The 13,092-nt window shown below is 42.4% G+C and overlaps 1 protein-coding gene across 1 annotated transcript in view; it reads right to left on the bottom strand.

Moving 5' to 3' along the window:
* LOC126191621 (rotatin) overlaps positions 1-13,092 on the bottom strand; it is a 378,723-nt gene that overhangs the window by 24,081 nt on the left and 341,550 nt on the right. Inside the window, exon 28 of the mRNA XM_049932539.1 lies at positions 167-378. Coding sequence (XP_049788496.1) covers positions 167-378 — 212 coding nt within the window. The remainder of the gene's footprint in view (positions 1-166; positions 379-13,092) is intronic.

The following is a 13,092-nucleotide window of genomic DNA, read 5'->3' as shown; positions in this document are numbered from 1 at the left end:
GTTCATTAAGTTTTAGTGAAGAAACATCTGTCCTTCCAATATATTTTCGTATGATTTCATAATCACACACACACACACACACACACACACACACACACACACACAAGTTAATGACAAATACAAACTTAATTGATCAACAATTTAACAAATGACATTCACAGAATACCTTAATAATTGCTGTCCTGCATTCCTGGGATTGGCAGGCATTTTTCAGAAGATGTAAAGCAAATTTCAGCAGTAGCAAATTACTGGACTGTGGTGTCAATGACATTTCTTGAAGAACTAAATTCACAACCGTGTGGAGCAGAGACATGGAGCTTGGTGATTTCCTCAGACCCACACCATGAACAGTACTTGTTAAGATCAAAGACCTGCAAGCTATCATCAAGAAAAATGCATGAAAGTGTTTGAGAGGGGGGGAAAAAAAACAGAATAATAAGATACAGCCACTGCAACTAGGCTAAAAAATAAAATAGGCACTAAAGTATTGCTTAACAATGATGGTCTGATGTTGACAGCAAGTTTCCTTTTTCTGTTCTTCAAATTACAATGACAGCTGCAGCTACTAAAGCACACAAAACAGTTCACACAACCCACAGCTGCCATGGTGACTTTGATTGTTACCACAGATCCCATGGGAGCCTAGTGAATGTACCCCATAGCAGAGAACCTCCACATTTTGTGAAGAGACGTGGACATTCAGTACTTTGTCACTTACTTGATTTTCACTATCCTTTAACCCTTTAACTGCTCTGGACATGTTAACGCGACACCTTTGTACCTGGTGTTTACGCGTAAACACATTCAGAGTACCAGGTAGAAGGACTGGTAGCGCACGTAAACACGTTCAGAGTACACAGGGACAGGTACAAAGGCGTGTTAACACGTCCAGAGCAGTTAAAGGGTTAAGCTCTTTCCATAGATGCGCATGGCAATAGCATGTGAACAGCCGAACAGTTTTGCCATTTCCGAGCTCCTTGTTTCCTGGAGCTGGGCCACAACAATCTGCTCTTTTTCAAAGCCACTTATGTTAGTAGACACCAATTTGTGACCTGTATCAGCACTAGAATCCTTTCCCATTTATCTCTGCTCCACTTACATACTTTCTTTCAGCAAAATGTGCCCGCAATACCACCAGGCGGCATATAATTTCGTGACGAACAGTGGTTATAGTGTTTCAGCTCATCAGTGTGGAGAGAGAGAGAGAGAGAGAGAGAGAGAGAGAGAGAGAGAATGTGGAGAGAGAGAGAGAGAGAGAGAGAGAGAGAGAGAGACAGGGTACCTGGAGAATCTTGACGACACAGGTTGTCAAGCAGATGTTGTAGATCACACTTTGTCAAGCAATACGATCTGCTGCAATCATGTGGGGGAGCCTTGGCGAGCCCACAAAATGTTGGCATGAGTGGAAAATTAGTTCATGGTGATGATCACTTATAACATTGCAAGAGATACCTACAAGATCACTTTTACGTTGGGCGATCACCCAAACGATTGTTTGTAGTTGAGTCAGGTTATCACTGTTTAAGAGTTTAAATTAACATATACTATTTTCGTTATTCTTATATGAATAATACATGTACTGACCATGAGCGCCTCTCCTTTGTATTTATTCATTAACAGAGACTAGCTCAAGGAAATTAGGTAGAGTCCTGCAGAGAGACATTTACAGTTATCAGTTTATTCTAGACTGACAGATGTTTTCAATTTCTAGCCAAGTTGACAATTCGTTTTAGTGTACAATAGTTTTATGACAGAACTAGTCATCTTCTTTAGGTGGGATAAGCAGAGGTACAATGTACACTTGATGCTCTGAAGTCAGCAAAATATATTGTTGGTGTTTTGCTGTTATTTATATTTGAGTTCTAACCAGTGCCGGTTCGAGAACATTTTTACACAGCCACTTATCATTTGGTGCTCCCCATACACATTCATCTGTCAATTGTAGCTATGAATTGTGAAATACACTGTACATAAATCTTACACTTGGGCTAACCTGGTTCCCCTCTTATCTCGGTGCCCAAGTGGCCTCTTCTAATTGTGATACATCCTGTATACTAACTGACATTACAGTTGTGGCACCACTGGTGCTCCTCTCAGCTTGGCACCCCAAGCAGTGAATTATGTCACTTGGACCTTAAACCAGACCTGGTTCTATCAACAGACATTATATCTGTTGATGCAGTTTGTTTTCCTGTGTCTATGCCTTTACTATGAAAAATGTACACTTTCTGTTTCAGCACTTACGAGTTGAATGACCAATGAGACATTAAAAAATTATTACCATTTCCCAAGTTTTACTTAAATTTAATGCCTATCTCTGTTAATAAGATAGTCTGATGTCCTTGTTACTGTAAAATTACATAGAACACATGATGGATGAAGAATCTTAGCCGTTGCTGATAGATACACTTAACAGTATTTTAAAAAACCTTATTGCTACCTCTGGGAACTGTTCCTTCCTTCCTCAGGGTAGAAAGAAAGGAGTGTTAGGCCACTCATACCCCAGGAAGAGAGAAACCCACCTGTTGTGAGGGTAAGGAAGGAATCAACAGTTCCAAAAGATGAGAATATATTTTTTAAACAATGGAAGCTCCAGGTAACAAACTCAACAATGTAAGAAAAGACAGATCGCTACTTACCATAAAGATAATGTGCTATGCTGCAGAAAGGCACAATTAAAAGACACTTACTTTCAGCCACAGCCTTTGGCAGTAAAAGAGAAACACGGACCCTCCATTAACACGAGCAAGAACCTCATGTACACATGATCGCCAACTACTGAAGCTTGGACCTGAATGCAACTATCACGTGGGATGGTAACAGCAATCTAGTAAGAGAAGGGAAAAGGGAAGGAGAAGTGATAGCAGTGTATGGGTGGGGGAAGAGGAGCGCTGTCTGGCAGAGTGTGCAGATACTAGTGGGGAAGAGAGGTGGGGAAAACGAAGCAAAAAAGGAGAGGAGTGGGGAAACATTGTTGGGTGTGATGGCAGAGGATGGCAAACAAAGAGTGTAGGAGATGGGAATGGGGAGGAGGTGACAGGACATAGGAGGTGAAAACTGTTGGGTGGAGGGGGTGGGTACAGTATGTTACCGTAGGTTGAGGATGGAATAATTACTGGAGTGGAGAAAGTGTTGTAAGGATAACTCCCATCTGCACAGTTCAGAAAAGCAGGTGGTGGAGGGGAGCATCCAGACAGCTGGGGTAGTGAAGCAGCCACTGAAATCAAGTAAGCCGTGTTCTGCTGCATGTTGTGCCACAAGATGGTCTACTTTGTGCTTGACCATAGAATGGTGGTGTCTATTCATCCTGGTAGACAGTGGGGCTGATAGTCAACCAATATAAAAAGCTGTGAATGACTGCTGCAGAACTGCTAAACGACATGGCTTCTTTCATAGGTGGCCTGTGGCCCCTGACGGGGTAGGATAAATCTGTGACAGGACCGAAATTGGAAGTGCTGGGTGGGTGGATTTGGCAGGTCTGTATCTGGGTCTTCCACAGGGATATGATTCTTGTGACAAGGAGTTGAGATTAGGAGTGGCATAGGGTTGGATTAGGAAGTTGTCGAGGTTGGGTGGGCGATGCAACATCACTTTACAACATGATTTTAGGTAGTGTGACACTCTTTACAAGGCGTGATGATAGGTAATTAAAGCACTGCTGAAGGATGTGGTTCAGTTGTTCCAGTCCGGGAAGGTATTGGGTGATGAAGGGGGCACTCCTTTGTCGTTGGTTCTTGGAGGTGGTGGAGGATTTCAGGTGCGGGGGAAAATGGCACTGGAGATCTGCTTGCGGAGTAGGTCTGGGGACAGTGCCTGCCAGTGTAGGCCTTGGTGAGACCCTCAGCATACTTGGGAAAAGGATCCTTGTCTTTGTAGATGCACCATCCCTGAGTAGCCAGGCTGTATGGGAGAGATGCTTTGGTGTGAAAGGTATGAGAGGTGTCAAAATGCAGGTACAGTTTATGGTTAATGGGTTTAATGTGGACAGGGGTGTGGTTGGAGCCATCAGAAAGGAGGATGTCAACATCTAGGAAGGTGCACATTGGGTTGAGGAGCACCAGGTGAAGTTGATGGAAGAGAAGGTGTTGAGGTTATGAAGGAACGAGAATAGAGTGTCTTGGCCTTGAGTCCAGTTGTGCAGATATCATCAATGAGCCTGAACCAGACTAGAGGTTTGGTGTTTTGGGAGGCCAGGAAGGTCCCTCTAGATGGCCCATAAACAGGGTGGTAGTAGGGTGCCATGTAGAAACAAATGCCTGTGCCATGGATTTGTTTGTATATCTTTCCTTAAAAGAAGACATAGTTTAGGGTTAGGATAAAAGTTGGTAAGGTGTATGAGGAATGAGGTAGTGGGTTTGGGGTCTAAAGGACATTGAGAAAGGTAATGTTCAATAGTGGTACGAGCATGGGCATAAATGATGTTAGCATATAGGGAAGTTGTGTCAACAGTGATGAGTGGGGATCCATAGAAATCAGCTACAATGGAGAGTCTGGGATAGTTGCATTTGTGGATTTTGGGAGCATGTAGAACGGGGGTGGGTAGGGTGTCAGAGGGGTGAGGAAGGAAATGAATTCAGGGGAGAGGTTCTGCGAAGGGCCTAAGGCTCTAAGCAGGGATTGGAGGTTATGTTGGGCTTCTGGGATGGGATCACTCTGGCAAAGTTTATAGGTGGAGGAGCCAGGTAAGGTGGAGGCCTTCCATCAGGCAGTCACTGTGATTCAAGACAGTACTGGTGGAACCTTCATCTGCAGTTATGAGGATCAGGCCAGTGATATTTTGAGATTGTGTATGGCTATTCTTTCTTCAGCTGAAAGGTTGGCATTCTGAGGAAGGGACCTGGGGGAGGAAGGACGACAAAGCTAATCTGGAGGTAAGGAATTCCTGGAAGGTGACTAGCAGGAGGTTAGGTGGGGGGGGGGGGGGGGGGGAGAACATGGTTGGATAGTGGTATGAACTGGGAGAGGCAGAGTTCAATGCTGGAAACAGGTTGGCTTTGCTTGGGGGGATTGGCAGCAAAGAAGTTTTTCCATTGCAGAGTTTGGGGCAAGGAGAGTAGGTCTTTGACAAGGCCAAATTGGTTAAATTTGTGTGAGGGCTAAAAACATGAGGCCTTTGGGTAGGACTGAAACAACTGTGTAGCTTAGGATTTTGGTGGAAAGGTTAACAACAGTGTTATGGGAATGTTTGGGCTCTGGAGTTGATGGAGTGTCTGTAGGGAGTTGTGTGGCACAAGCAGGTGTGAAGAATAAAACAACAAGGTACTCCAGGATGAGGATGAAGTGGGATCAATAGGAATAAAAATAATTACAAACAACTATTGGAGGGAAGAGTCTGAGCCATCACATACTGCATCAACAATCTGCATGATCACAAAGCCTGTGCTATGCACAGATGATCTGAGATACAATGTAGCTTGGAGGTAGCTCCAGTTTGGCAGGCAGAAAAAGAAAAAAAAACAACAGGATAGAAGAGAAAGAATGGACACCGAGAAGAGTAATACCACAGAGAATAGCAACAAAGGAAAACATCGCAGAGTTGTAGGATGGAAGAAGAGACATTCAACAAAATCAAGTAATGGAAACTCCAGGTTGGAATTCCAACAATGCAGGATAAGATAGATTGCTACTTACCGTAAGGATAACCAGCTAAATTGAAGACAGGCACAATGAAAAGACACTTACACATAAGCTTTCGGCCACAGCCTTCATCGGCAAAAGAGAAACACATGCCATTCATTCACACAAGCAGGCACCTCACACTCACATGACCGCCAACTCAAACTGGTAATTGTGTCCCTACTGAAAGAATTTTGGCTCTCACTGACCAATACCTCCAACCAACAGGCCATAATCTAGCCCCCCACATCAAAGATGCCAACCACTTATTTCACTGACTATCCACCATCTGCACTGATTTACCTCATGGATCCCTACTCATTGTAGGCAGCACCTTCCTATACACCAACATCCCTCACACATGAGATCTTACTGCTACTGAAAACTGCATTTCCCAACATCCTTCAGACTGAAGACCCACTACCTCATTCCTCATACACCTTACCAGCTTCATCCCAATCCAAAACTACTACTCCTTTGATGGGAAAATATACAAACAAATCCATGGCACAGCCACGAGCACCTACATTGCACCCTCCTATGCCAACCTGTTCATGAGCTATCCAGAGGAGACCTTCCTAGCCTCCAAAAACGCCGAACTCCTAGCCTGGTTCTGGTTCACTGATAATGTCTTCATGATCTGGACTCAGGGCCAAGACACCCTATCCTAATTCCTTCACAATCTCAACACTTCTGTCCCATCCTCTTCCCCGGGTCCTCCTCGACTCAGCATGCCACATTCCTAAATGTTGCCCTCCTTCTCTCTGATGGCTCCAATGGCACCTCTGTCCACATTAAATCCACCAACCACCTACAGTACCTGCATTTTGACAGGTGTCATACCTTTTACACCACAAAATCCCTCCCATAGAGCTTTCAGTGACAAGAACTCCCTTGGGCAGTATGCTGAGGATCTCACACATTCACAGACAGGCACTACCCCACAGACCTGGTCCATAAACAGATCTCCAATGCCATTTCCCCTCACACCCCAATCGTCCACCACCACCAAGAACCAGCCACAATGTAGTGCTCCCTTCGTCACACAATACCGCCCCAGACTGGAACAAATGAACGACCTCCTCCACCAGGGCTTTGATTCCCTATCATCATGCCCTGAAATAAGGGACACCCACTTGTGATTGTTCCCACACCTCCTAAAGTGGTGTTCAGTCACCCACCAAACCTCCACAACATCCTAGTTGATCCCCATGCTATTCTCAATCCCAACCACTTGCCCCAAGGATCATATCCCTGTGGAAGACTCAGGTGCAAGACTGTCCAATCCTCTCACCCAGCACTTCCTAGACCAGTCCTGTCACAGGCTTATTCTACCCCGTCAGGGGCCAGGCCACATGTGAAAGCAGCCATGTCATTTACCACCTATCCTACAATCACTGCACTGCTCTTTATATTGGTATGTCTACCAACCATCTGTCTACCAGGATGAAGAGCCATCACCAAACTGTAGCCAAGATCAAAGTAGACCACCCTGTGGCACAACACGCAGCTGAACATAACACACTTGATTTCAATGGCTGCTTCACTACCTGAGACATCTGGATCTCCCTCCACGAGTGCTTTTCTGAACTATGCAGATGAGAGTTATCCTTACAGCACATTATTCGTTCTAGTAATTATTTAGGCCTTAACCTATGGTAATATACTGTTCCCACCCCTCCAGACAACAGTTTCCATCTCCCTCTGTCCTATTAACCCCTCCCCTTTTCCATCTCCTACACTCTTATTTTGACACCCTCTGCCAATGCATCTGCCCATCTTTTCCCACTCCTCTCCTTTTTCTCTCAGTTTTCCCCACAACCTACTGCACTTTTTGGCATTCGAGTCCCTGTACACTCTGCCAGACAGCACTGTTGTTCTCCCACTCATATACTCCTATCCCTACACCTTCCCTGCCCCGTCCAAATTGCCACTACCATCTCACCTGATAGTTGCATTCTGGCCTGAGCTGCCAGAATTGGCAGTCATGCGTACATGAGATATTTGCTTGTGTGAATGAATTAGGTGTGTTTCTCTTTTTCTGTTGAAGTCTGCGAAGGAAAACTTACGCGTAGATGTCTTTTAATTGCACCTGTCAGCAACTTAGTGTGTTATCTTTATCGTAAATAGCAAATCCCCCTCCCATGAACCACGGTCCTTGCCATTGGTGGGGAGGCTTGCGTGCCTCAGCGATATAGATAGGCGTACCCATAGGTGCAACCACAATGGAGGGGTATCTGTTGAGAGGCCAGACAAACGTGTGGTTCCTGAAGAGGGGCAGCAGCCTTTTCACTAGGTGCAGGGAAAACTGGATGATTGACTGATATGGCCTTGTAACATTAACCAAAATGGCCTTGCTGTGCTGGTACTGTGAATGCCTGAAAGCAAGGGGAAACTACAGCCATAATTTTTCCCAAGGGCATGCAGATTTACTGTATGGTTAAATGATGATGGCATCCTCTTGGGTAAAATATTCCGGAGGTAAAATAGTCCCCCATTCGTATCTCCGGGTGGGGACTACACAGGAGAATGTTGCTATCAGGAGAAAGAAAACTGGCGTTCTACCAATCGGAGCATGGAATCCCATATCCCTTAATCACACAGGTAGGTTAGAAAATTTAAAAAGGTAAATGGATAGGTTAAAGCTAGACATAGTGGGAATTAGTGAAGTTCGGTGGCAGGAGGAATAAGAATTCTTGTCAGGTGAATACAGGGTTATAAATACAAAATCAGATAGGGGTAATGAGGGAGTAGGTTTAATAATGAATAACAAGCTACTACAAACAGCATAGTGAACACATTATTGTAGCAAAGATAGACACAAAGCCCACACCCACCACAGTAGTAGAAATTTCCATGCCAACTAGCTCCGCAGATGACGAAGATATTGATGAAATGTATATGAGATAAAAGAAATTATTCAGATAGTGAAGGGAGATGAAAATTTAATAGTCATGGGTGACTGGAATTCAATAGTAGGAAAAGGAAGAGAAGGAAAAGTAGTAGGTGAATATGAAATGGGGGTAAGGAATGAAAGAGGAAGCTGTCTGGTAGAATTTTGCACAGAGCTAACACTTCATTCAAGAATCATGAAAGAAGGTTGTATATGTGGAAGAGGCCTGGAGACACTGGACGGTTTCAGATAGATTATATAGTGGTACGACGGCGATTCAGGAACCAGGTTTTAAACTGTAAGACATGTCCAGGGGCAGATGTGGAGTCTGACCACAATCTATTGATTATGAACTGTAGATAAAACTGAAGAAACTGCAAAAAGGTGGAAATTTAAGGAGATGGGATCTGGATAAACTGAAACAACCAGAGGTTGCAGAGTGTTTCAGAGAGAGCATTAGGAAACGATAGACAAGAACGAGGGAAAGAAATACAGTAGAAGAAGAATGGGTAGCTTTGAGAGAGGAAATTGCGAAGACAGCAAAGGATCAAATAGGTAAAAAGATGAGGGTTAGTAGAAATCCGTGGGTAACAGAAAAAATAGTCAATTTAATTGATGAAAGGAGGAAATATAAAATGTAATAAATGAAGCAGGCAAAAAGCAATACAAAGGTCTCAAAAATGAGATCGACAGGAAGTGCAAAATGGCTAAGCAGGGATGGCTAGAGGGAATGTAAGTATGTAGAGGCATATATCATTAGGAGTAAGAAAGATTCTGCCTACAGGAAAATTAAAGAGACCTTTGGCAAAAAAGAGAACCACTTGTATGAATATCACGAGCTCAGATGGAAAACTATTTCTAAGCAAAGAAGGGAAAGTAGAAAGTTTGAAGGAGTGTATAGAGGGTTTATACAAGGGCAATGTACTTGAGGACAATGTTATGGAAATGGAACAGGACATAGATGAAGATAAAATGGGAGATATGATACTGCATGAAGAGTTTGACAGAGCACTGAAAGACCTAAGTCGAAACAAGGCCCCGGGAGTAGACAACATTCCATTTGAACAACTAACAGCCTTGGGAGAGCCAGACCTAACAAAACTCTACCATCTAGTGAGCAAGATGTATGAGACAGGCAAAATACCCTCAGACTTCAAGAAGAATATAATAATTCCAATACCAAAGAAAGCAGGTGTTGAAAGATGTGAAAATTACTGAACTATCAATTTAATAAGTCATGGCTGCAAAAAAACTAACACGAATTCTTTACAGACGAATAGAAAAACTGGTAGAAGCCGACCTCGGGGAAGATCAGTTTGGATTCCGTAGAAATGTTGGAACACGTGACGCAATACTGACTCTACGACTTATCTTAGAAGATAGATTAAGGAAAGGCAAACCTACATTTCTAGCATTTGTAGACTTAGAGGAAGCTTTTGACAATGTTGACTGGAATACTCTCTTTCAAATTCTAAAGGTGGCAAGGATAAAATACAGGGAGCGAAAGGCTTCTTACAATTTGTACAGAAACCAGATGGCAGTCATAAGAGTCGAGGGGCAAGAAAGGGAAGCAGTGGTTAGGAAGGGAGTGAGACAGGGTAGTAGCCTATCCCTGATTTTATTCAATCTGTATATTGAGCAAGCAGTAAAGGAAACAAAAAGAAAAATTCCGAGTAGGAATTAAAATCCATGGAGAAGAAATAAAAACTTTTGAGGTTTGCCGATGACATTGTAAATCTGTCCGAGATAGCAAAGGACCTGGAAGAGAGGTTGAAAGGAATGGAGAGTGTCTTGAAAGGAGGATATAAGATAAACATCAACAAAAGCAAAACAAGGATTGTAGTCGAATTAAATAGGGTGATAGTGAGGGAATTAGATTAGGAAATGAGACACTTAAAGTAGTAGATGAGTTTTGCTATTTGGGGAGCAAAATAACTGATGATGGTTGAAGTAGATAGGAAATAAAATGTAGACTGGCAATGGCAAGGAAAGCATTTCTGAAGAAGATAAATTTGTTAACATCGAATACAGTTTTAAGCGTCAGGAAGTCGTTTGTGAAAGTATTTGTATGGAATGTGGCCATGTATGGAAGTGAAACATGGACGATAAGTAGTTTGGACAAGAAGAGAATAGAAGCTTTCAAAATGTGGTGCTGCAGAAGAATGCTGAAGATTAGATGAGTAGATTACATAACTAATGAGAAGGTACTGAATAGAATTGGAGAGAATAGAAATTTGTCACACAACTTGACTAGAAGAAGGGATCGGTTGGTAGGACATGTTCTGAGGCAACAAGGGATCACCAGTTTAGTATTGGAGGGCAGCGTGGAGGGTAAAAATCGTAGAGGGAGATCAAGAGATGAATACACTAAGCAGATTCAGAAGGATGTAGGTTGCAGTAGGTACTGGGAGATGAAGAAGCTTGCATAGGATAGAGTAGCATGGAGAGCTGCATCAAGCCAGTCTCTGGACTGAAGACCACAACAACAACAAGTAGCAATTTATCTTTTGCTACATAGTGAATATATATAAACAAAGATGATGTGACTTACCAAACGAAAGCGCTGGCACGTCGATAGACACACAAACAAACACAAACATACACACAAAATTCAAGCTTTCGCAACAAACTGTTGCCTCATCAGGAAAGAGGGAAGGAGAGGGAAAGACGAAAGGATGTGGGTTTTAAGGGAGAGGGTAAGGAGTCATTCCAATCCCGGGAGCGGAAAGACTTACCTTAGGGGGAAAAAAGGACGGGTATACACTCGCACACACACACATATCCATCCACACCATATAATAGAAGAAAACATTCCACGTGGGAAAAATATATCTAAAAACAAAGATGATGTGACTTACCGAACGAAAGCGCTGGCAGGTCGATAGATACACAAACAAACACAAACACACACACAAAATTCAAGCTTTCGCAACAAACTGTTGCCTCGTTCCTGATGAGGCAACAGTTTGTTGCGAAAGCTTGAATTTTGTGTGTGTGTTTGTGTTTGTTTGTGTATCTATCGACCTGCCAGCGCTTTCGTTCGGTAAGTCACATCAAAAAAAAAAAAAAAAAATATATATATATATATATATATATATATATATATATATATATATATATATATATATATATATTGTTTTGGTCATTAGCAGACTACATCAATGCAGATGAATTTAATTTATTCCAGTCTTTATCCTTGTCCAATATCCTTTCATTCTCATGTTACACAACATTCTTCATTCCTCTGCATATTATGTCTTTTATCATTAAAATAATTATTAATGGCAAATCAATACAAGAAAACCTTTGACAACCAGATTTTTTCTTTGAAAGTCAGTTTTTTGTATTCCTGTTTTTTAAGATCTCTTTTTACCTCTTGGATTTAGTATACTTTGGTTCTGCTGTTCACAAGAAACTGCAATATGTGTCAACCTCCCCATATCCATTTCCCTGATGGCATCCAAATTCCTCTCCATCTAGATCTTCTGGCTTGACCATCTCTTATTCTTCGACACCAAATATCCTCCTGAGAATCCTTTGTCCCATACGTTATAGCCTCTTAAGCAATCCTGTTCTTGCAAGGTTCTGACTTTCTGCTGCGTATAAAGTTTTAGGACAGATTATTGTCTAGTTGTGTCTCAATTTAGTATTGTTCAAAGCAAGTTTGTATGCCAATTCACCTTGTTATTTATGTTTCCATAACTTCACTTTCTGCCTGACCTGTTTCTACCAGTAAGGTATTTAAATAACTCTACCTTCTGAATTTTCTAGCCTTCTGTCATCCATCTAGGAGATGTTTTCATGTGTGTCATATATTGTGCCTTTTGCGATTATGTGGTTGTTGTTGTTGTGGTCTTCAGTCCTGAGACTGGTTTGATGCAGCTCTCCATGCTACTCTATCCTGTGCAAGCTTCTTCATCTCCCAGTACGTACCGCAACCTACATCCTTCTGAATCTGCTTGGTGTATTCATCTCTAGGTCTCCCTCTACGACTTTTACCTTCCACGCTGCCCTCCAATACTAAATTGGCGAGCCCTTGATGCCTCAGAACATGTCCTACCAACTGATCCCTTCTTCTAGTCAAGTTGTGCCACAAACTTCTCTTCTCCCCAATTCTCTTCAACACCTCCTCATTAGTTATGTGATCTACCCGTCTAATCTTCAGCATTCTTCTGTAGCACCACATTTCAAAAGCTTCTATTCTCTTTTTGTCTAAACTATTTATCGTCCATGTTTCACTTCCATACATGGCTACACTCCATACAAATACTTTCAGAAACGACTTCCTGACACTTAAATCTATACTTGATGTTAACAAATTTCTCTTCTTCAGAAACGCTTTCCTTGCCGTTGGCAGTCTACATTTTAGATCCTCTCTACTTCGACCATCATCAGTTATTTTGCTCCCCAAATAGCAAAACTCCTTTACTACTTTAAGTGTCTCATTTCCTAATCTAATACCCTCAGCATCACCCGACTTAATTTGACTACATTCCATTAACCTTGTTTTGCTTTTGTTGATGTTCATCTTATATCCTCCTTTCAAGACACTATCCATTCCTTTCAAGAGCTCTTCCAAGTCC

The sequence above is a fragment of the Schistocerca nitens genome, chromosome 1, assembly GCF_023898315.1.
Source record: "Schistocerca nitens isolate TAMUIC-IGC-003100 chromosome 1, iqSchNite1.1, whole genome shotgun sequence".
NCBI lineage: Eukaryota > Metazoa > Arthropoda > Insecta > Orthoptera > Acrididae > Schistocerca > Schistocerca nitens.
This window is presented reverse-complemented; position numbering and strand designations above follow the sequence as displayed.